Raw genomic sequence first — 25,114 nt, forward strand, 5'->3', positions numbered from 1 at the left:
CATACGGCTCAGTATAGAAACAAACAATCCAATCAAAAGATGGGCAGAAGACCTAAATAGTCATTTCAAAGAAGACATATGGATGGCCAACAGGCACATGAAAAGATGTTCAATATTGCTAATTATCAGAGAAATGCAAATCAAAACTACAATGAGATATTATCTCACACCTACTAGTCAGAATGGCCATCATCAAAAGTTTACAAATAATAAATGCTGGAGAGGGTGTAGAGAAAAGTGAACCCTCCTTCACTGTTGGTGGGAATGTAAACTGGTGCAGTCACTATGGAAAACAGTATGGAAGTTCCTTAAAAAACTACAAATAGATTTGCCATATGATTCAGCAATTTTACTCCTGAGTGTATATCTGAAAAAGATAAAAACTCTAATTCAGAAACATATGCATACCAATGTTTATAGTGGCACTACTTACAGTAGTCAAGACATGGAAGCAACTTAAGTGTCTATCAACAAATGAACTGATAAAGATGTGGTATATATACACAATGGAATATTAGTCAGCCATAAAAATGAATAAAATATTGCCATTTGCAGCAACATGGATGGACCTAGAAATTATCATACTATGTGTAGTAAGCCAGACAAAGACAAACATCATATAGTATCACTTACATACGGACTCTAAAAAACTGATACAAATGAACTTTTTAATAAAATAGAAACAGACTCACAGACATAGAAAACAATTTATGGTTACCAAAGGGAAAAGTCGGGGGGGAGGGATAAATTAGGAGTTTGGAATTAACAGTTACACAGCACCATATATAAAATAGTTAAACAACAAGGACTGACTGTATAGCACAAGGAACTATTAATATATTCAATATCTTGTAACAATCTATAATGGAAAAGAATCTGAAAAGAATCTAGAAAAAATGTGAATACAAACACTGAATCACTTTGCTGTGTACCCGAAACTAACATAATACTGTAAATCAAATATACTTCAATTTTTTAAAAAGCTAAGAAATCTTTCTTTCAAAATAGTAATTACCCAAAATCACAGTATATAAAGCAGATAAATAGAAGGGCTGCTCTGGTTAAAGTGGGATAGGGCCTGAATGCCTCATTGCCTTCCCCATAAAGCATTTCCTGGAACTTCCAGGGTGCCTTGCCTCCAACTCAAAACCACTAGTCATAAAAAAGCTTCTTCTTTGTTCCTCTCTGTGATTCTATTCTTATTTATGTATATACTTATACTTTATTATATATATATTTATACTTTATTTTTTATATATATATTCATTTTTGGCTAAATTTTTCTCAAATGTATTGCAGATATCATGACATTCACCCCTAAATCTCCCTTAAATTATCTGTCTCTTAAGAATAAGGAAATTTTATACATATTACTATTTCACAACTAAGATTACATTAATTTAGTAATTAGTATATATATTTAAATCTCTTGAAAATTTTCTTTTATAGCTTTTGCTTTTCTTTCAGAATCCAATCAAAGTCATTTATTGCATTTGGTTATGACACTTTAGTGTCTTTTTATCTAGAACAGTGCCTTTGGCACAATTATTTTCTTTCATGATAATTTTTTTGAAGAGTTCAGTCCAACTCTCTTGTAAAATGTTCTTCATTCTGGATTGTTTCCTTATTTTAGGCATTATGTTCTGATTTACCCTGAAGACATCTGTCTATATCATATTTCAACAAGAACATCCTTAGATTTTTGAGGGCAACCCTGCTCCACAGTACTCAGAGGTGTAGCACACACCCCTACTTAATCCAGAGGCTGTACCAATTCCGTTACCTGTCATATGGTACTGGGTGACACAGAAGGTGATCGATCACTGTATCTGTGTACTTGGGCCTGGACATAAGCAAACTCACAATATTTGTGATTTGTTGGCGAACATTAGGCTGGCTGCTTGTGGAGAGCAGGGCACAGATAACGCCCATAATTTCTGGCACCTGAAGAAGGGAAAGAAATCGCTTAAGACCTTACTGCTGTGGGACACTGATAGTTACTGAGCATACTGTAGTTATTTTGAAGAGGTCCTGGGGGCAACTTTTAATACCGAATGTTTATTATTTTTCAAAAAGTTTATTATTATCAAAACTACTAAAAGTATACCTGTATGAATGTATATGCACATAAAAAGATTTGGAAAAACATATATCTAAACATATTAATGTGTCTTTGAGTGATGGGATATTTACATTTTTGCTTATATATTTTTTCTAATTTTTCCTTAAATATTATGTATTGGTTTTATAATAAGACAAACTAATAAAAGCTGGAAGGAGGCTGGTTTTTCCCCACTCTGGCTCTGAGAATGGCAGGGGAGTCATAGCTGCCTTCCTCCTGCAGAAGTTTATCATATTCAGGTAAAGGAAACAAGAGCCACTAGGCTTGATCCATTTCTCTGCTTTGACTGCTCTTCCTGCTCCTAGTCTTGTGGCTCAAGGTCTCTGTGAAAATGTCAGCTTTTCAAAAGGCAGTCCTTAGTAGCCTTATATAAAATAGCCATTCTTACCACCAGCTGCCAGAAACGGTTTGAGGATGGGCATGTGATGGCATTCTGACCAATGAACATGGAGGAAAACCAGCTGGGGGCTTCTGGGAAAGATTTTTCTCTCTGATTAAAGGCAAGCAACCTCTCTCTTCTTTGCTGGGTAGTCTTAACTGCTTAGAGAGTTGGAAATTGTGGTGGCTGTCTTACTTATGAATATATGAACAGATTAAGTGGGAATGATGGAAAAACTCCTGGCTCTCTTATAAAGCTGTTGAGTTGCTGGACCCATCCTAGAAAATATACCTTACTTCCAGACTTCTTAATATATGAGGTGATAAACCCTTTGTATAAGCTTCTCACAAATATTTTTTTTCACAGCTGAAAGCACCCAAAAGATACAAATGCCCATTTCACCATCTTCCAAAATAGTACTGATCTTTTTGTATCTTTGCTAATAGATTAAAAAATGGGTTTTCATCATTTTAAAATTATTTTTATTTTTATCAAAGTGCAACATGCACACAATTTTAAAAGTCCAGTGGTATTCAAGGCTCTCTCTGGCCTATTCCCCAGGTCCATACTCCAGAGACAACTACTTTAATCCATTTTATTTCTTCCAGTATGTCCTTCCACATTTTAGATGATATAACCATACTGTTATTTCTTCATGTACCAATTTCATTAAAATAAACTCTCTTGATTTTAAATTTACTAAGTTAGCCTCCCTCTAGGATCACTGATGGCTTGGTTTTTTAAATTTTGGTACCTTTAACTAACCCGAATGAGGATCTAAACTGGAGTTACCATTCTCGTGTATGTTAATTATATTAAAAAAAAAAAAATACAATCTTTTGGAAAACAGGGGCCATACCTCAGATTAAAAAAACAAAACAAAACCTGCCATCCCTAGCTGCATACACAGTGGCTGTATATGCTTGTTGAATGCATGATTTTTCCGCATTAACTAAATAGACTAAGGCTTTGGCCATGGTCCCTTCAGTGGTTGTTCTCAGTTGTATTCTGCTGAATAGGAACAGCAGGAGAGACCTTAGCATCTGCAGGTGGGGACAGGGCTCTGCCTGCATTTTAAACTCGGGAAATGTCCCCTGAGTGGTTTACCTTCTCAAACCGGGACTGTGCATTCTTCACCAATGCTTTCAGCAATTCCCCCGCTGACCGCTGCGTGTGGGGATGTTTCAGGTTTTTCAGGCCATCCAGTGTAGCCATCACAAACTGGTAGAGCTCGTTGGAATTGAGAAAAACTTCGAAGACCTGAGATGATTTAGGGAAAATGAACTTTCGAGATGGATGGTTTAACAGGAAGAGTCCTGAACAAGGAACAATTCTAAGTCAACAATCAGAGAAGCACACAAAGACTGTTTACAGAAGTGAAAAACTGGAAGCAAACCAGTGTCCCGAGGGACTGTGCATGGTTTCTTACAACTCTGACTTTTAGAAAGAAGCTTGTACTGACTTCCCTGACAGTCGGGTGGTTAGGACTCTGTGCTTCCACTGCAGGGAGCACGTGTTTGATTCCTGGTTGAGGAACCAAGATCCTGCAAGCTAGGGATCATGGCCAAAGATAAAAAAGCTTGATTACTGAGATACTCAGAAAGAGTGACATATGATACTTTTACAGAAATAAGAATTAAGGAAAGGCCCTAATGCTCTATGGCTGACAGGGACACAAGCCTAGCTAAAATAATTTGGAGATGATTTATTAAAATAATGTGTCATTCTGCTTCTCACTATACGTTCAGTTCAGTTCAGTTGCTCAGTTGTGTCTGGCTCTTTGTGATTCCCATGTAGCACGCCAGGCTTCCCTGTCCATCACCGGCTCCCAGATCTTAACTCACTCAAACTCATGTCCATCGAGTCAGCAGTGCCATCCAACCATCTCATCCTCTGTCGTCCCCTTCTCCTCCTGCCTTCAATCTTTCCCAGCATCAGGGTCTTTTCCAGTGAGTCAGTTCTTCAAGTCAGGTGGCCAAAGTATTGGAGTTTCACCTTTACCATCTGTCCTTCCAATGAATATTCAGGACTGATTCCCTTTAGGATGAACTGGTTGGATCTCCTTGCAGTACAAGGGACTCTCAAGAGTCTTCTCCAACACCATAGTTCAAAACCATCAATTCTTTGGTGCTCAGCTTTCTTTATAGTCCAACTCTCACATCCATACATGACCACTGGAAAAACCATAGCTTTGACTAGACGGACTTTTGTTGGCAAAGTAATGTCTCTTGCTTTTTAATATGCTGTCTAGGTTGATCATAACTTTTCTTCCAAGGAGCAAGCTTCTTTTAGTTTCATGGCTTCAGTCACCATCTGCAGTGATTTTGGAGCCCCCCAAAATAAAATCTGTCACTGTTTCCATTGTTTCCCCATCTATTTGCCATGAAGTGATGGGACCGGATGCTGTGATCTTAGTTTTCTGAATGTTGAGTTTTAAAAGCCAACTTTTTCACTCTCCTCTTTCACTTTCATCAAGAGGCTCTTTAGTTCTTCTTCACTTTCTGCCAGAAGGGTGGTGTCATCTGCACATTATTGATATTTCTCTCGGCAATCTTGATTCTAGTTTGTGCTTCATCTAGCCAGGCATTTCGCATGATGTCCTCTGCATATAAGTTAAATAAGCAGGGTGACAATGTGCAGCCTTGACATACTCATTTCCCCATTTGGAACCAGTCTGTTGTTCCATGTCCAGTTCTAACTGTTGCTTCTTGACCTGCATAAAGATTTCTCAAGAGGCAGGTCAGGTGGTCTGGTATTCCCATCTCTTGAAGAATTTTCCACAGTTTGTACGTGACAGTGAATAAAGTCCTCCACATAATTATAATAGGTATAATCTACTAGGCACTTACCAAGTGATTGGCACTAAGCAAAGCATTTTCTGTACTGTATCTCATTTGACTCTCATAACAACTGACTTATCCTAATTTTTACAGATCCTCATATACAGATGAGGAAATTGACGTAAAGACAATTTACCTGATTCCTTAGACCAAACATGAATAAGATCTGTAGGCTTTTTTTCTGTGTATCACCTATTGTTGCCTAGTCTCTCAGTTGTGTCCGACTCTTTTGTGACCCCATGGTCTGCAGCCCACCAGGCTCCTCTGTCCATGGTATTTCCCAGGCGAGAATTCTGGAGTGGGTTGCCATTTCCTCTGCAGGGAATATTCCCAACCCAGGTCTCCTGCATTGGCAGGTGGGCTCTTTACCACCGAGCCACCAGGGAAGACCCTGATACCTAGAAGATGTTTAGTATTTGTGGAGTATTGGATAATTACATTAACAAAGAAGTGTATGGCTTTTTAATAGTTGTATTTGGATCAATTACACCCATTTTTTTAAAATTAGAGTTTTCTTTTAAGTCTTTATTGAACTTGTTACAATATTGCTTCTGTTTTATGTTTTGGTTTTTTGGCCACAAGGCATAGGGGACCTTACCTCCCCAACCAGGGATCAAATCTGCACTCCTTGCATTGGAAGGTGGTCTTAACCCTTGGACCACCAGGGAAGTCCCTCAAATTCACCCTCTTGAGGTCTCTTTTCGTGACAAGGATTTACATTTGCAAGGGGTTGGGTGGGGTTAGGAGAGCAAACAGGCACAGAGCTGGTCTGAAAAAATGTCCACACAGTGATACTGGCCTCACTGACGGTCTGATCTAAATCCCTTAAACTCACAGGGCAAAGTGTGTAACAGTTATGGCCATTACCTCATCTCCAAACTATATTCTCTGGGCAATCTTGTATGTTTAGTTTTATAAGAAATTAACAGACCTTTTCCCAAAGTGATTTTATCATTTCACATTCCCATGAATAAATGTATGAGACTTCTGGTTGTTTCCCATCCTCTCCAACATTTCAAGCTGTCTTTAAAATTTTAGTCATTCTGATTACCTGGGCAATTCTGAAGGGACAACTATAGAACTGTTTAACATTGTAGAGTTCTAGGAGTTCTCGGCATTTTTTCACTGCTCTTTTCAAGCATTGGCGATTTTTCTTGTCGTAAGTGATACCTGAGAAAATAATGTAACATATTAATACTTTCTGACTTATTTCCTTTTTCTTGATTTTGCAAGTCTGGTTGATCTTCAGGTTGAAGTAGATCCCCAGTCTTATTTTTGTCTATTTCACTTGAGTAAAAATGCTCATTTTTACTTTTTACACCCCCTCCCAAAAAAATGGGGGAAGGAATGTATGTTAATCTGATTCGCTTCTCTTCTGTGGAAAAGCAATATATAAAAACAGCTGAAAGAAAAAAGAAGAGCTCTTTGTAAGAGCTTTTGAGTGATTTGGGAATACAAACGAGGCAAGTTAAACCATTTATTTCCCCATTGGTGAAGACTTTTGAGGAGTCTTCCTTCCTATGAAGCTTAGGTCCCGACAAAAATTTACACAGTTTTGTACTGAGTTTGATAGTTCTGCAATCAGAACTGTCTATGTGTCTAGTTTTGCTGATACTGAGTCTGCCAAGATGCCCTAACAGTGTTTTGTTTTCCTCGTGTTTTACTGTGGCTCATCTTCACTGGAAATTTATCTCTAGAAAGTATCTGAGCCCATGGTTCATCTATAGGAAGTATTTGAGCCCGTGGTTGAGGATACTGTTTCTCCAACTATAAGCTCTTTGTGGGATGGGACCTTGCCTGTCTTACTCACCAATGCATCCCTCGAACAAGAAGTGCTTCATAAATATTTGCTGAATGAACAACCAGCTGTGTTCCCATGGCTATACGTCTCGGGAGACAAAGCTCATACTCAGAGCTGCTCGGAAATGAGACTGCTGCTTTGGGAAGTAGAGCACTATGCTGTCCTTGGTATAAGCAAGGCCAGGCTGGGCAACTGCTGGGTAGGGATAGAACAGACTCAGACTCAGCACTGGGGAAGTCTGGGTTAGATATCTTCTGAAGTTTCTTCCAACTGTGGGGATCGGTGATTCACTCCTTGACCACCATGGCCCTCTCTTTGTTATTCAAATTCCCCACGTTCATATTTGCTGAGTGTCCTTGCTCACGCTGTTCCTTCTGCCTAATACACTCTTCTTATCACTTCACCTGACTAAATGTTATTTTTTAGGTTATCTTCAGAGAGGCCGTTTCTGAACCCCACAACTAGATTTGATCCTTACTCATGGCCTCTGTAATCTCCCTTCATAGCAGTCAAGTGTTTATAAGAAGAGTTATTTGTTGACCCCCTGATTCTCTGATGCCCCCACTAGATCATGTGTTACATCTAAGGATTGTGTGTGTGTGTGCGCTTAGTTGTATCCGACTCTTTGCAACCCCACAGACCGTAGCCCACCAGGCTCCTCTGTCCATGGCATTTTCTGGGCGGAAATACTGGAGTGGGTTGCCATTTCCTTCTCCAAGGGATCTTCCCAACCTGGAGATCAAACCCATGTCTCTTGCATCTCCTACATTGGCAGGCAGATTCTTTACCACTGCGCCCCCTGTGAAGCCCATATAAGGATCGGACCACATATTTTCTGGTTACTGTTAGATCTGAGTAAGGACTTAGTAAACGTTTCTGGGATAAACACATAAAGGCAGGCCCAAGGGATGGCAAGAACTTCTTCTACTTGCAGCTAAACTAACTACTCCAGCTTTTCCACAGGGCCACATGTTTTCTGCTCCAACTCCATGGGCATGCACATGGCTGACACTGATGGGTCTGACCCAGTGTTATCCTTCTAATTATTAAGTCAGTGTGGCTCTATCTTTGCCTAGGGACAGGCTACCCTTCTCTCTATGAACCAGGGTAAAAGTCTTTCTAGAATGTGGGCAGTGAGTGCCCAAGGAGGCCTGGTGCTTTTTGTGCTGTGCTGGAGAACTGACTCAGGGCCTCACTGCCTCCAGCAGTGCCTTACACTTCAGCCTCAGGGTGATGTGCAGCAGGTAGTGCATGCCCTCCGCAGCCTCCTCGGCCACCTCTTTCAGTGGGTCCCCACACAGCAGAGCCATCAGAGCCACCAGGTGTCCAAGTCTTTGGAATTGCACTGGAAGCTGATTAGGAAGCAAAAGAAAAATACCATTAGACTGCATGTGCATTTGGTGCCTCAGATTTCAACTGTGGAAATAATTCTGGAACCTCCTGCTTGAGAGAAGGGCCAGTGTTCTATCCAGTGTTCTATCTACATGTGTAGATACAATATATCCAGCAGATGCTATTACATAGGATAAATTCTAATTTAAGTAAGCAACCTGAAAAATCCTTTGTGTTTAAAGATGTTCATTCTAGCACTGTTTTTACTACTTTTTTCTTTTTAAATATTTATTTATTTTTGGTTGCACTGGGTCTTAGTTGTGGCGTGTGGGATCTTCTGTTGTGGTGTACAGGCTTCTCCCTAGTTGTGGCTCTCTGGGTCAGTAGTTGCGGCTTACAGGCTTAGTTGCCCTGGGACATGTGGTATCACAGTTCCCCAACTGGGGATGGAATCAGTGTCCCCTGCACTGGAAGGTGGGCTCAATCACTGGACCGCCGAGAAGTCCCTCTAGTATGGTTTTTAAAGACCACATATTCAAAATAATTGCCAATAGCAATAAGAACTATACTGTTCATGGGGTTCTCAAGACAAGAATGCTGAAGTGGTTTGCCATTCCCTTCTCCAGTGGACCACATTTTGTCAGAGGGAACACATTGGTCATAGCAAACACCCTCTTCCAACAACACAAGAGACGACTCCACACATGAACATCACCAGATGGTGAACACTGAAATCCGACTGATTGTATTCTTTGCAGCCAAAGATGGAGAAGCTCTATATGGTCAGTAAAAACAAGATGGGGAGCTGACTGTGGCCCAGATCAGGAACTCCTTTTTGCCAAATTCAGACTTAAATTGAAGAAAGTAGGTAAAATGACTAGGCCATCAGGTATGACCTAAATCAAATCCCTTATAGTTATACAGTGGAAGTGACAAATAGATTCAAGGGATTAGATCTGATAGAGTGCATGAAGAAATATGGATGGAGATGTATAACATTGTACAGGAGGCGGTGATCAAAACCACCCCCAAGAAAAAGAAAAGCAAAAAGGCAAAATGGTTGTCTGAAGAGGCCTTACAAATAACTGTGAAAAGGCAAAGGAAAAAAGGAAAGATATACTCATCTGAATGCAGAGTTCCAAAGAATAGCAAGGAGAGATAAGAAAGCCTTCCCCAGTGATGAATGCAAAGAAATAGAGGAAAACAATAATTTTCTCTTCAAGAAAATTAGAGATACCAAGGGAACATTTCATGCAAAGATGGGCACAATAAAGGACAGAAATGGTATGGACCTAACAGAAGCAGAAGATATTAAGAAGAGGTGGCAAGAATACACAGAAGAACCATACAAAAAAGATCTTCACGATCCAGATAATCACGATGGTATGATCACTCACCTAGAGCCAGACATCCTGGAATGCGAAGTCAAGTGGGCCTTAGGAAGCATCACTATGAACAAAGCTAGTGGAGGTGATGGAATTCCAGTTGAGCTATTTCAAATCCTAAAAGATGGTGCTGTGAAAGTACTGCACTCAATACGCCAGCAAATTTGGAAAACTCAGCAGTGGCCACAGGACTGGAAGAGGTCAGTTTTCATTCTAATCCCAAAGAAAGGCAATGCCAAAGAATGCTCAAACTACCATACATTTACACTCATCTCACACGCTACTAAAGTAATGCTCAAAATTCTCCAAGCCAGGCTTCAACAGTACATGAACTGTGAACTTCCAGATGTTCAAGCTGGTTTTAGAAAAGGCAGAGGAACCAGAGATCAAATTGCCAACATCTGTTAGATCATCGAAAAAGCAAAAGAGTTCCAGAAAAACATCTATTTCTACTTTACTGACTATGCCAAAGCCTTTGACTGTGTGGATCACAACAAACTGGAAAATTCTTCAAGAGATGGGAATACCAGACCACCTGACCTGCCTCTTGAGAAATCTGTGTGGAGGTCAGGAAGCAACAGTTAGAACTGGACATGGAACAACAGACTGGTTCCAAATAGGGAAAGGAGTACGTCAATGCTGTATATTGTCACTCTGCTTACTTAAGTTATGATGCAGAATACATCATGTGAAATGCTTGGCTGGATGAAGCACAAGCTTGAATCAAGATTGCTGGCAGAAATATCAATAACCTCAGATATGCAGATGACACCACCCTTATGGCAGAAAGCAAAGAGGAACTAAAGAGCCCTTGATGAAAGTGAAAGAAGAGAGTGAAAAAGCTGGCTTGAAACTTAACATTCAAAAAACAAAAATCATGGCATCTGGTGCCATCACTTGATGGCAAATAGATGGGGAAACAATGGAAACAGTGATAGGCTTTACTTTCTTCGGCTCCCAAATCACTGCAGATGGTGATTGCAGCCATGAAATTAAAAGATGCTTGCTCCTTGGAAGAAAAGTTATGACCAACCTAGACAGCATATTAAAAAGCAGAGACACTACTTTGCCAACAAAGGTCCATGTAGTCAAAGCTATGGTTTTTCCTGTGGTCATGTACGGCTGTAAGAGTTGGACCATAAAGAAGGCTGCACACTGAAAGATTGATGCTTTTGAACTGTGGTGTTGGAGAAGACTCTTGAGAGTCCTCTGGACAGCAAGGAGATCCAACCAGTCAATACTAAAGGAAATCAGTCCTGAATATTCATCGGAAGGACTGATGCTGAAGCTGAAACTCCAATACCGTGGCTACCTGATGTGAAGAGCTGACTTATTACAAAAGACTCTGATGCTAGGAAATAATGAAGGCAGAAGAAGAAGGGGATGACAGAGGATGAGATGGTTGAATGGCATCACCTACTCATTGGACATGAGTTTGATCAAGCTCTGGGAGAGGGTGAAGCACAGGGAAGCCTGGCATGCTGTAGTTCATGGGGTCGCAAAGAGTCAGACACAACAGATTGACTGAACAACAACAAGAATTATGAATACAACCATTAGGAAACAAGTATCCCAAGAATTTATAATAAGTTGGGAATAAATTAGCCTTGGTGGTTTAAATGGTAAAGAATCTTCCTGCAATGAAGATTCAATCCCTGGGTCAGGCAGATCCTCTGGAGAAGGAAACGGCACCCCTCTCCAGAACTCTTGCTTGGAGAATTCCATGGACAGAGAAGTGTGGCAGTCTGCACTCCATGGAATAACAGTCAGACACAACTGAGTGACTAACTTTCACTCTTCCCTTTTTTCAGGAATATGTGCTAGTTTGCTAAGTTGAAAAAGTCAGATACAAAGTTGAGATATACCAACTGACAATATTTAAAATTTTTATTTATAGATACTTTACCATATTATGGAAAAAAAGTCAAGTAGCTGGTCAAAACCTACCAGAAAAAGAAATATAATTTAAAATAAATAATGAAGCAAGTGGAACCAATTAAAAAAAAATGAAGGCAGAAAAGATAAATGAAGTTAAGGGTTTTGTTAGCATGCAGAATGCAGGATCATCTTTTACTCAAACTAGGCCGCAGAGCTAGGCTTCAAACTTTCTCAGGCTTCACACAGAGGAACGCACCTAATAGGATTCACACTGTCCATGAAGCAAGAAGCAAATAGCCATACAGAGGCAGCACGACTGTTCCTAGGATTGAGGCAGAAAGAAATTTCCACTGTGGCTTTTCAGAAAAATACATTGAGATAGTGGAAACAACAGCTTCTACAACCTATGTACACTAAACAGAGAAACACATATGCAAATTGTGTAAGATCTTTCATTCTCTGATAATATGTTCATTCTTTCAATCAACAAACACTGAGTATCCATTATGTGCCAGGTACTGGTTATGACCATAGCACTTATGGATAAGGCACTGGGGCTGGCACTGCGGACACAAACAGTGAACCTTCCTCAGAAAAGTCCAGGAGACTGCACCACACAAAATTCTGCATAGAACTTTCCGGACGTTCACAGATCCCTCAGGCACCTAAGTTAAGCACCCTTACGTTGGCAATTCTTGCCAGGAAGAAAATGCTGAGGAGGTTCCGCCGAGCCTAGAGGGAGATTATGCATAGGAAGAAGTCATTTGAAACTCTTGTCTTTAGTCTGCAGCCAAAATTAGAGTTTGAGGAAGAAGCATGCATGTGGTCAGACAATAGGGTAGCCAGTGAGCACAGAATAATAAGGTGGTCAGTGAGCCAGAAGTCATGTGCTCTCATCGACCAAACAGAGAACCAGGGAAGTTCCATCATTTGAGGGGCTGAGCTTCAGTAAGGAGGTGGCAAGTTTGGATGTGTTTTCAAAGGGAGAAATGAGAAAGGTAGTGGCACACTGTCCTTTTGACTGTTAGAATAGTCACATGAATGCTAAGTTCTCTGAGGAATTCTCATAAAGACCTACTATTCCGACTCTCCCCCAGCTTCTCTTCCAATTCCTGGGCCTTACTATGCAGATTGGAGAAATGGTGGATGGAGAACAGAAGAGACTCCAGTGTGGAGAAGATCTACTGAGGAAAGAAGAAAGAGATTTTGTAGATGACAAAAAGGAACAGATCAGGAAAGAGGATCTGAGTTTAGGGAATTCTTTTTAGGAATTATGGGAGAGAATTCAGAACAACTGGAAAGTGAGAATGCAAAAGGGAAAAGAGAGGAGGTATTGTACAACCATTTTCTCTGAGATGCTGGGAGATCTTTAAATTGACTTACATATTTATATTTGCCTGCTACACTTTACTGCTTCAAACTCTTGTGCATCCCCTTGGGTATGCAAGATTACTAAACACAGTACCTGGCCTCAAGCTGCTCACTTACGGGAGAGGAGCAGATAAGTGAATAATGCCAAATGTTCTTACATGAGCATCAAGAAGGCACCAGTCTGGAGAGCCATAAACAGGAGGGGAACTGGGCAGTTCAAAGGATAGCTCTGGGTCCTTCATCTTCAACTGGAGGTCAACTTACTTGCAGGCTGAGATGTTTGAATAAACACTTCAGAACTTGAGTCATGCTGGCTGTGGCCCGTTCCCGTTCATGGTCTTTGTCTGACCGTAACCAGGGATCCATGTGCTGTGAAAAATAAATGGTTAAGCAGCTTGATCTAGGAAAATAACCCAAAAGTCACGAGCTCATATTTTACTAACATTGTTTAATTTCTCTAATAGGTACTCAAAGACTTTCTGATAGAACTGGTTTTCTATTATCATCCTAGAAAATCTTATCACTTAAGATATTTATGCATAACAGGAGGCATTCAATTTGCTTTTACAGAGTATAAATGGAAAACTTGAAACTAACTTTTTACATTTAAAAAAATGGTTTATCAGGAAGATCTATGATAACACCATATTCTTTTAGAAGAAGTGTGGAGGGAAAAGTCTCACATATAACTCTGTGCATGCACGCTCAGTCGCTAAGTCATGTCCAACTCCGTGCGACTCCATGGACTGTGGCCTGCCAGACTCCTCAGGTCGTGGAACTTTCCAGACAAGAATACTGGAGTGGATTGCCATTTCCTGCTCTATGAGATCGTCCCACGAACTGAACCCTCATCTCCTGTTTCTCTTGCACCGGCCTAACACTGTGCCTTCTGGGAAGTCTGCCACGTGTCACTACCACGTCTGAAAACATTTTCTTAAATGACAAACCAGTTCTGGTTGCAAATGAAAGTAGTGGGATGACAAACCACCACAAAGACCTAGGGAGTCAGGTGGTCCAGCTTCCACTGGTGCTTATATTCTAGACTTGATTTTCTCTTCATCCAACTTTCCTCAATTATTTATTCTCTACTTCTGTATGTTTTTAGCCTTATGAAATCTATTTAAGAAAGAAAGAAAAGCAATGATGTGCTGCTATTAAGGAGCTTTGAGGATGGGAAATTGCATCTGCCTGAATCACCAACCTAGAGCCAGACATCCTGGAATGTGAAGTCAAGTGGGCCTTAGGAAGCATCACTATGAACAAAGCTAGTGGAGGTGAAGGAATGCCAGTTGAGCTATTTCAAATCCTATAAGATGATGCTGTGAAAGTGTTGCACTCAATATGTCAGCAAATTTGGAAAACTCAGCAGTGGCCACAGGACTGGAAGAGGTCAGTTTTCATTCCAATCCCAAAGAAAGGCAATGCCAAAGAATGCTCAAACTACCATACATTTACACTCATCTCACACGCTACTAAAGTAATGCTCAAAATTCTCCAAGCCAGGCTTCAACAGTACATGAACTGTGAACTTCCAGATGTTCAAGCTGGTTTTAGAAAAGGCAGAGGAACCAGAGATTAAATTGCCAACATCTGTTGGATCATTGAAAAAGCAAGAGAGTTCCAGAAAAACATCTACTTCTGCTTTATTGACTATGCTAAAGCCTTTGACTGTGTGGATCACAACAAACTGGAAAATTCTTCAAGAGATGGGAATACCAGACCACCTGACCTGCCTCTTGAGAAATCTGTATGGAGGTCAGGAAGCGACAGTTAGAACTGGACATGGAACAACAGACCGGTTCTAAATAGGGAAAGGAGTATGTCAAGGTTGTATATTGTCACTCTGCTTATTTAACTTCTATACAGAGTACACCATGAGAAACACTGGGCTGGATGAAGCACAAGATGGAATCAAGATTGCCGGCAGAAATATCAATAGCCTCAGACATGCAGATGATACCACCCTTATGGCAGAAAGTGAAGAAGAACCAAAGAGCCTCTTGATGAAAGTGAAAGAAGAGAGTGAAAAAGCTGGCTTAAAACTCAACATTCAGAGAACTAAGATCATGGCATCTGGTCCCATCACTTCATGGCAAATAGATAAGGAAACAGTGACAGACCTTATTTTTTGAGCCCCAAAATCACTGAAGATGGTGACTGCAGCTGTGAAGTTAAAAGATGTTTGCTCCTTGGAAGAAAAGTTATGACCAACCTAGACAGCATATTAAAAAGCAGAGACATTACTTTGCCAACAAAGGTCTGTCTAGTCAAAGCTATGGTTTTTCCAGTGGTCACGTATGGATGTGAGAGTTGAACTATAAAGAAGGATGAACACTGAAGAATTGATGCTTTTGAACTATGGTATTGGAGAAGACTCTTGAGAGTCCCTTGGACTGCAAGGAAATCCAACCAGTCCTTCCTAAAGGAGATCAGTCCTGGGTGTCCATTGGAAGGACTGATGGTAAAGGTGAAACTCCAATACTTTGGCCACCTGGTGCGAAGAACTGACTCATTTGAAAAGACCCTGATGCTGGGAACGATTGAAGGCAGGAGGAGAAGGGGACAACAGAGGATGAGATGGTTGGATGGCATCGCTGACTCAATGGACATGAGTTTGAGTAAACTCCAGGAATTGGCGATGGACAGGGAGGCCTGGCGTGCTTCAATCCATGGGGTCACAAAGAGTTGGACACGACTGAGCAACTGAACTGAACTGAACTGAGAATGGGAAATTGTATCTGCCTGAAACAGTCAGGGAAGGATTCATGGAGGAGGAACTTCACAGAAAGAGTGGCATTTCAGGTAGAAGAAATGGCTTGAATTAAGCTAGGAAGGCAGGAAGGTCCAAGGCACAACCAGGTAAATGAGAGAAACCCAACGTGGCTGGAGTGTTGATGTATAAATAGAAGGAGGATGAGAAATAACGTCTGGCTTCCCAGGTGGCTCAGTGCTAAAGAACCCGCCTGCCAATGCTGGAGACGTAGGAGACTGGATCAAGCCCTGGGTTGGCAAGATCCCTTGGAGGAGGAGATGGTGACTCACTCTAGTATTCTTGCTGGAAAAATCCCATGGATAGAGGAGCCTGACAGGTACGGTCCATAGAGTCACAAAGAGTTGGACGTGACTGAGCACAAGCATGAAAAATAACATTAAGGTCTGTTGTGGCAAAGATTAGTATCCATTTGCATAAAGGCACAAATGATTAATAATAATTTAAAGGGTATCCCTTTCTAGAATAGCTGCACCTTAAAAAGAAGAAAGAGAGTAAGACGCTTGAACTGCAGTGAATGCACTCCAATGAGTAACACTCTATTGGTGGAATGGCAGCTACTGGAACGGGTACAGGTGATGGCAGGTGGCTATGAACAACCTTGCCTGGTAGGCAGCTGCCTATTTACTCCTTCACGAGGCTGACTCTCTTCTCTTGATCACTGATTGAAGCCCTTCTATAGTAATGAGCAAAAATAATTTAAGGAATAATTATAGCAAGCATTTAAACCATTTTTGAAGGCCATTTATTCAATACTCATAGTAATTATTATCTCCATTTAAAGGTGAGAAGACAGACCTCCTTGGTGGTCCAGTGGTTAAGAACCCGCCTGCCAACACAGGGGACAGGTTTGATCCTGGAAGATCTGACATGCCTTGAGGCAACTAGGCCCGTGTGCCACAACTATTGAGTCCATGTACCTAGAGCCTGTGCTTCGCAAATAGAGAAGCCACCTCAATGAGCAGCCCATGCACTGCAGAGCAGACCCGCTCACCACAACTGGAAGAAGCCTGTGCTTTCGAAGAACAAGACCCAGTGCAGCCATAAATACATAGATAAGTATTTTAAAAAGGTGAAGACTGCAAGATTAAATTCCTTGCTGAATGTATGTAACCAATGAATGGCAGAGAGTCAGAATTTGAACCCAAGTCTGACTCAACATGCAGAGCTGATACTCACCTATTACAGTAAGTGAAAGTGTTAGTTCCTCAGTTGCGTCTGACTATTTTCGACCCCATGGACTGTAGCCCTCCAGACTCTTCTGCCTGTGGAATTTTCCAGCTAAGAATACTGGAGTGGGTTGCCATTTTCTACTCCAGGGGATCTTCCTGACCCAGAGATCAAACCTGTGTCTCTTGAATTGCAGGCAGATTCTTTACCGTCTGAGCCACCAGGGAAGCCCATACTCGCCTATTATGTTGCCTCCTAAAACTTAACCTTTCCAAATTTTTTCCTTCCACTTTCACCAGTTAATAGGAATAGTTACCCATTCTCTCCTGATATCTTGTTTACCTTAAAAATGATGTCAAGATTTTCCAAATGTCGGTCTTTTATCACCAAACTCTGGAGCATCTCAACGAACGCCTGGAACGTCCGCCTGTAGAGATACTGCAAAGGCACAGGGTTAGTGAGGACCCCGCGGGAAGCTCTCCCACACTGCACACTTTAAGGCTCTCCTGGTTATCTTAGACCTTACTCAAAGGTAAAGGACCTTTGTGTAAAGCACTCACAGGCAGTATGTGACTCGAGGTGAAACAATAAATCTTCATTTCAAATGGACATCTCAGCCTTACCAGGAACCCAGTTAACTGATTCTCACTACTTGTGAGAACTACTTACAGGTTATCAACATACTTTTAAAGCTTGACTTGTGAGCCTTTCTGATACCTTAAAACCCAGAGAACAAAGTCCCCTTTGGCAACTGCTTCACCTTCCAGTTTACCAGCTGCAGAAGGGAATCCAGCCTTGGCCCTTCCCTTCCTCTTTTCTCTGCTTGAAAGCTTTTCTTACAGAGATGTTGACATGCCCTCTCTGCAACTGTCACCTCATCAGGAAGCCTCTCTCTGGCACCTGATGCATAGGGCTGGCCAACAAGTTCATTTGGTTTTCCCATGTTATTGAAAAACTAGGCATATGAACGTTCCCGTCTTATTGTAAAGCCAAGTGCAGGAAAAGAAGGAATGAAGGGAAGAAAACAAAATAAAGTGGGATTAAAAAAAAACAAAACTATTTAACAACCTATTTTATTCGTCTCCTGCACTGGCAAGCAGATTCTTTGCCAACTGCGCCACCTGGCTGCGCCACCCATTTTATTCACCAGACTTTGCTTAAATAGTTTTTGGTGAGTTCCAAAAAATCGAATGTACTTTCAAAAAGCCAAGATCAGCTGACCCTGTGGCTGGTGAGTTACTCTGGCAAGGTGTGAGTTACCTCTGAATTGCAGGATCCACCTGGCATGATTTCCTGCGGATGGATAAGGGTCTTGATAGAGGGCAGAGCGATTACACTTTTGGTGACAAGACTGAACAGGTCAGCTCGATCTTCAGAACCAAACAGCAAGTAGACATCTTGGCAACTAAAAAAAAGACAGTTTGGGAATAACTAGCTGGGAAGAATCTGATTTGATGTTGATAAGCAGGAATCCAAGTGACCCCAAAGAGAAGGAGAAACTGCTTGGTATATCATTCTAATGGAGGAGACCAATGGCACACTTGTCAGTCTGTCTGGACAAACCTCGAAAAGGTTAAGAGGAGGAGTTTCAGGCTCAGAGCCTCCAACCTGGTCCCTTCCTTTCCCTCCCCAACCCACAAGAGTGACTCCTCAGGCTTTCCTTCAGTTCAACCACAGAAGGAAGCCAGCTACAGTCTGATACAACAAACCACAATTTTCCAAAGTGTGTTGTGCTGAATGCTTGTTAGTTTTTGGTTTTGAGTTTGGGGACTGGTAGGCGGACCCAAGTTTAAAAACCTTTTAACTACAGGACTTCTTGGGACCTTTAATCAGTTAATGTGCCGTACTAATCTCTAAGAGAGGTAAATAGCAGACAGCCCTTCCAAATTTCTCAGGCCATGGACTTCTGCTGTCATGAAGCATATATGGGAATACCTTTATACTGAATATACTCTGGACACAACTGAGCTCCACAGAGGTTCTAGTGGGTCTTTGAGATACAGATGGGAGCACACACGAAAGCCAACTTCTTACACAGAAACATGGATCTGACTTCCCCTTCTCTTTCTAAATAGTTTTCAGGAGTTAAAAATAGGAAGCACGTCTGTTGGCTCTGGCACTGGCCCTGAATGAGGAAGCAAGATGCATGCATAGGGGGCATGCGGGCCTCACCTGAAGTCAGTGATGGTGATAAAGACCTCCTGGAGCACAGGGCTGAAGAGAGACTGCAGGGGCTCCTCCTCTACCAGTGTCTGCAGTGAGAGGGAAAGAACTTTAGAGAGTCGAGAACAGGCAGAGCCATTAGGCCAGATGGCAGGAGACGTGGACGGCCTGGAATAACCACGGCAGGTCCTCTGGCGGGCCTGCTCCTGGGTTCCACCGGGCTGGCAGCAGGACTGTGGCCAGGCTAGGAGTTTAGTCTCTGAGGCCTGGCTTTGCCTCTTACTAGCTGTTTGAGTGGATACCTGCCTGTACCTCAGTTTCCTTATCTGCAAAACAAGGTAACAGTACTATTTATCTTCATAAGTTGGTTGTGAGAATTAAATGAGCTAATTCATAATACTCAGTGCATGTGTGCTCAGTCGCTTCAGTCGTGTCGAACTCTTTGCAACCCTACGGACTGTAGCCCGTCAGGGATCTCTGTCCATGGGATTTTCCAGGCAAGAATACTGGAGTGGGTTGCCATGCCCTCCTCCAGGGGATCTTCCCAACCCTGCGATCAAACCCACATCTCCTGCGTTGCAGGTGGATTCTTTACCCACTGAGCCAACTGGGAAGCCCATAATACTCAGTAGCCCTCAGTAACTGTGCAGAGAAGGCAATGGCAACCCACTCCAGAACTCTTGCCTGGAAAATCCCATGGACAGAGGAGCCTGGTAGGCTGCAGTCCATGGGGTCGCTAAGAGTCGGACACGACTGAGCGACTTCACTTTGAGTTTTCACTTTCATGCATTGGAGAAGGAAATGGCAACCCACTCCAGTGTTCTTGCCTGGAGAATCCCCGGGACAGGGGAGTCTGGTAGGTTGCCGTCTATGGGGTCGCACAGAGTCGGACACAACTGAAGCGACTTAGCAGCAGCAGCAGCAGTAACTGTGAGATAGTGTCTGTTAGTCACTATTTTCATGACTAGTGATTATTTCCCAGAGAAGGCAATGGCACCCCACTCCAGTACTCTTGCCTGGAAAATCCCATGGACAGTGGAGCCTGGAAGGCTGCAGTCCATGGGGTCGCTAAGAGTCGGACACGACTGAGCGACTTCACTTTCACTTTTCACTTTCACGCATTGGAGAAGAAAATGGCAACCCAGTCCAGTGTTCTTGCCTGGAGAATCCCCGGGACAGGGGAGTCTGGTAGGTTGCCGTCTATGGGGTCGCACAGAGTCGGACACAACTGAAGCGACTTAGCAGCAGCAGCAGCAGCAGTGATTATTTCCAGTTTAGGCTTCCTAACTCTTCTTGCTACTAAGCCAGCCATCTCTAGTCTAGTGCCTAATCTTATTCTAAGTTGCTTGTTCTGGAAAACAAATAACTTCACGGATTCCAAACTGGCAGAGGGAAAGCAGCTTTGCACTACTGAATAAACCTGCAGAGTGGTAGGAAAAAAGAGGCTCTGGAGCTGATACACCTGGGTTTGAGCACTGGTTCTGACTCTCTCGCTCTCTGTGACCCTGTGTGTCATATTGAACTTTCCTGTGCCTGAGTTTCCTTATCCAGATGGAGAAGATGAGCTCTTTCTCAGGGAGTTGAGCTGAAGAGCAGATGTGAACGGATGTAGGGGCCTCCTTATGGGACCGTCTACCCAGCCTCTCTGGCAACTGCCTTCGGCCATCAACAGTGGGTGTTCCACAGCCACGTTTCTTTAATATTCATGTATTCGGCTGTGCCAGGTCTTAGCTGCCTCAAGCATGATTTTCGATCTTCATTGTGTCACGCAAGATCTTTAGTTGCAGCATGCAGGATCCTTAGTTGTGACATGTGGGGTCTAGTTCCCTGACCAGGGATCCAACTGTGTCCCTTGCATTGGAAGCGTGGAGTCTCAGCCTCTGGACCACCAGGGAAGTCCGCACACAGCCATGTTTCTGCTAAGTCATTTTCTTCCATTAACCACAACTCGTCTGTCTAGGAGTACACACCACAAGGTCAACTCACTATATTCTCTCTCTTAGGAATGCTGAACTGAGACAAGGAGCCTCAATCTCTGTCTGGCTGGTCTATGAAAGGAGAAAACTAAAAATTTGGGAGCACTGCCCTATGGATTGGGTAATCAAAAGAGCAAATTTTGGCAGGAAAGAAGTGGGAGGGGGGAGAGGAAAGGGAAGGAGGAGGGAGACGGAGGGAGATGGAAATGCACACAAAGGAGGAAAGAGGTGGAATGTTCGCACTGGGCATGAGGAAATTTTTTTGTGTGTGTGCGGTTTCATTTCCTTTCTGGAGCAAGATGCTCTTCCTATTACAGGATTCTAGGCAGCATGCAGTGATCCTAAGAATAGATCTTCCCTTTTAGGTTTCTCTTGCCTGCCACCCAAAAGATCTCATTTAGAACTTAGGATGGTGCCCAGGAGGCAGTGCTCAACAAACATGCCTGGGCTCTTTTTTGTGCCCTTCTCTGAGTTATCTCTTTCTCTTTTCTCGTCTCACTTTCCAACTCTGGTCAGATCTTGCAGATGGACTACTTGTTCTTTCTGATTTCCTCATGGAGCTTTCTTACTTATTTGTATGGTTCACAGTCTGGAAGGAACAAAGCATCAGACTTGGCCTTCAGGCTGACAGTCGGCCTCTACTCACTCCGATCTACGTCTCTCAAGAGCATCATCACTAAGGTCACAGGGACAGCCTGGCATTTGGATGTTAAGAGGTGAGCTCATCATTCTCCCATGCAAAGGACAGCACTTCTCTGCCTCCAATTACTGAGGACAGCATCCTTTCCCAGGCTCGTAAGAGAGACAATTTGTGGTTTTTTTCCTCTCTTTACTTCCCATGTCCAATCTGTCACAGTGATAGCCCCTTCCTGCTTTGCACAGATTCTGACTCTCCATCCCGGTACCCATATTCCTACATATTCCTGTAGCCACTCCCACATGGATGAAGGCAGTGCTTTTTAGCTAAAACTCCAGGCCTGCAGTTCTGATTTCAATATACCTGACCACTTCTGTCAGAATAATCTTTAAAAAAACTTTTTTTATTGGAGAATAGTTGATTTATAGTGTTGTGTTAGTTTCAGGTTTACAGCAAAGTGAATCAGTTATACACACACACACACACACACATATATCTCCACTCCTTTTCCCATAAAGCTCATTACAGAGTATTGAGTAGAATTCCCTCAGTAGGTTCTTAATAGTTATCTATTTTATATAGTTATATATGTCAACCTCAATTTTCCAATTTATCTCTCTTCCCTTTTACCCTCTGATACCATAAGTTTGTTTTCTGTATCTGCGATTCTACTTCTGTTTTTTAAATAAGTTAATCTGTATTCTTTTATAGATTCCACATATAAGTGATATTGTATCTTTTGTCTTTCTCTAACTTACTTCACCCAGTATGTCTTTTGTTTTTTTAAATCTGTAAGGTATGAATGGCTTATTATATATTCACAATTATGCTAACCACTATGTGGAATCAGAAGCTGAGAGGCTTTTTGATTGTAAAGTATTTGTGTAGCAGGGACCTCCCAGGGTGACTATCCAAATCATAGCACTCACCCTTTCTCTGGGAGCTGCCTCTAATACACAGGGAGGGAGGGATGCCCAGAAGTCATGGCATCATGATACCATGCTGCCCCCTGACACGCCCGATTGATGCAGGAGTGGAGAAGAGACCCAGCCTGGGCCAAGCAGATTCTCTCCCTCGGATTGTGGAATTAAGGACTGACCGACACGGACAGATTGGGAGCTGCGAGAGGTTAGGGTCATAGTGATGGCAGAGCATTCCCTGCCTTTGAGACTCCTGGAGGTGTCCTGGAATGGGCTTTTTTGGAGGCTTGATAGGTAAACATCTTCCTTAGGCTCTAAGCGAGATATTCCGGCGTCCTTTGTTGGTTTTAATTCTATATGTAATCATTTGGCTGTGCCAGGTCTTTGTTGTGGCATGAGAACTCTTAGTTGTGGCATGTGGGATCCAGTTCCCTGACCAGGTTGAACCCGGGCTCCTTGCATTGGGAAGGGGAGGCCACTGGACCACCAGGGAAGTCCCCATCCCTTTGTTTTTAACATAAGTGAGCCAGAGTTGATCTTCATTGCTCGCCTCAAGAAGAATCTTAACCAATCTTAACAAAATGAGACATTTGTTTCAAAGGTCTTAATGAAAGCCATACAGATATTACTATCTCCATTTTCCAAGTGGAGCTAGAGGTTCAGAGAAGCAAAGTGGTTTGTCTAAAATCACAAAGGTTGTGCTTGACAGAACTAGAACTAGAAACTATGTCCTTTAATTCCTAAAACAGGTCCCTTTCTTCTCCATCCTTCTGCTTCAGGGAGCTCAAACTCTCACTTGGACAACAGGACAGATTATTTTCTTATTAGTTCAGTCTTGTGAACTGCCTGTCCTCCATACTCCTTCAGCATGCATTATTCATATCATAGAAGAGTCTTCCTAAAACATCATTCTCACCCATTTCTTACCTTGCTGCTCAAGTAACACAGTGCTTTTTCAATGTTGAGTATACCCTTTACCAGATGACCTAGTAGTAGGGTTTTGTGGAGGACCTCAAGGCAGAATTAGGGTGGAGTCCCAAGCTGCCAGAGGAAAACTAAGAGGCATTATGGACAAGTCCAGCTACTTTAAAATTCTGCAACAGGAGGACGTTTCTGGTTATCCACTGGTTAGGAATCCACCTTGCAATGCAGGGGACACGGGTGGGAGAACTAAGATCCCAAATGCCTATGAGGCAAGTTAGCCTGCATCCCAGGAGAGAAGCCCCCAGGGTTATGAATAATTCTGCCATAACTCAGAATTACTACTTCACGTAGCCAGATCCCAATTTACCCCTCAAAGTCCCTACTCACTGGTTCTTTCTTTCAACCCTATTTATCACTTCCTTTTAAGATTAGCTCAGGAGATCTATCTGGATCAATTTCACTCAAATCTTGTCATTACTTTATATCCCAATTGTCACTGCAGTTCTTCTCTTTTCTATTAAAGTTCTCCACATATTGTTTACATCTTTTTTGATTTTGAAGTAACAGACATACAATAAACTGTACATATTTAAAGTGTATAGTTTAATGATTCTGAACATAGGTATGTATGCATGGAATCAACACCACAATCAGGATATGGATCACTCCCAAAAGTTCTCTTGTGCTACCTTGTAAATTCTCCCTCCTGCCTGTCCCCACTCTACTCCCACCTCCAGGAAAGCACTGATGTGATATCACTATAGATAATCTTAATTTTCCAGAATTTCATGTAAATGGAATCACAGAGTATATTCTCTATCTGGCTTCCTTCACTTAGTATAATTATTTTGAGATTCATCCAAGCTGTACAATATATTAACAGTTCATCCATTTTCGTTGCTGAGTAGTATTCCATTGTATGGATATACCAAAACTGGTTGATCCACTCACCTGTTGATGGATCTTTGGGTTGTCTCCAGTGTTTAGTTTCTACAAATAGAGCTGCTATAAAACACTGGCGTACAAGTCATTGTATGGACATATGCTTCATTTTACCCAGGAATGGAATTGCTGGGTCATATAGTAAGTATATGTTTAACTTTTTAAGAAACTGCCAGTTTTCCAAAATGGCTGTGGGGTACATGGGAGTCTTAGTTGTGCCACATCCTCCTCACTAACATTTGGTATCACCTTTCTTTTCATTTTAGCCAGTCTAGTTGGTATAAAGTTGCATATCATTGTGTTTTTTTTTTAAAATGTGTATTATTTCTTTATTTGGCTGTGCTGGGTCTCAGTTGCGGCATGTAGACTCTTAGTTGCAGCTTGTGGGATCTAGTTCCCTGAACAGGGATTGAACCGAAGCACCCTACATTAGGAATGTGGCATCTTAGCCACTGGACCTCCAGGGAAGTCCCTCTTGTGGTTGTAATTTGCTTTTTCCTAATC

At 42.1% G+C, this 25,114-nt stretch overlaps 1 protein-coding gene across 5 annotated transcripts in view; it reads right to left on the bottom strand.

Moving 5' to 3' along the window:
- The window catches only part of MROH8 (maestro heat like repeat family member 8), a 60,372-nt gene that overhangs the window by 21,130 nt on the left and 14,128 nt on the right, over nucleotides 1-25,114 (bottom strand). For all 5 annotated transcript variants that reach the window (XM_015474290.3, XM_059893040.1, XM_059893039.1 and 2 more), the window contains exons 5-12: nucleotides 19,221-19,300; nucleotides 18,309-18,453; nucleotides 17,391-17,486; nucleotides 13,373-13,477; nucleotides 8,359-8,494; nucleotides 6,393-6,511; nucleotides 3,609-3,761; nucleotides 1,784-1,944 (exon numbers count right to left, since the gene is read on the bottom strand). In XM_015474290.3, the coding sequence (XP_015329776.1) occupies nucleotides 1,784-1,944; nucleotides 3,609-3,761; nucleotides 6,393-6,511; nucleotides 8,359-8,494; nucleotides 13,373-13,477; nucleotides 17,391-17,486; nucleotides 18,309-18,453; nucleotides 19,221-19,300 (995 nt within the window). The remainder of the gene's footprint in view (nucleotides 1-1,783; nucleotides 1,945-3,608; nucleotides 3,762-6,392; nucleotides 6,512-8,358; nucleotides 8,495-13,372; nucleotides 13,478-17,390; nucleotides 17,487-18,308; nucleotides 18,454-19,220; nucleotides 19,301-25,114) is intronic.

Source organism: Bos taurus, chromosome 13, assembly GCF_002263795.3.
Source record: "Bos taurus isolate L1 Dominette 01449 registration number 42190680 breed Hereford chromosome 13, ARS-UCD2.0, whole genome shotgun sequence".
In the NCBI taxonomy this organism is placed as follows: Eukaryota; Metazoa; Chordata; class Mammalia; order Artiodactyla; family Bovidae; genus Bos; species Bos taurus.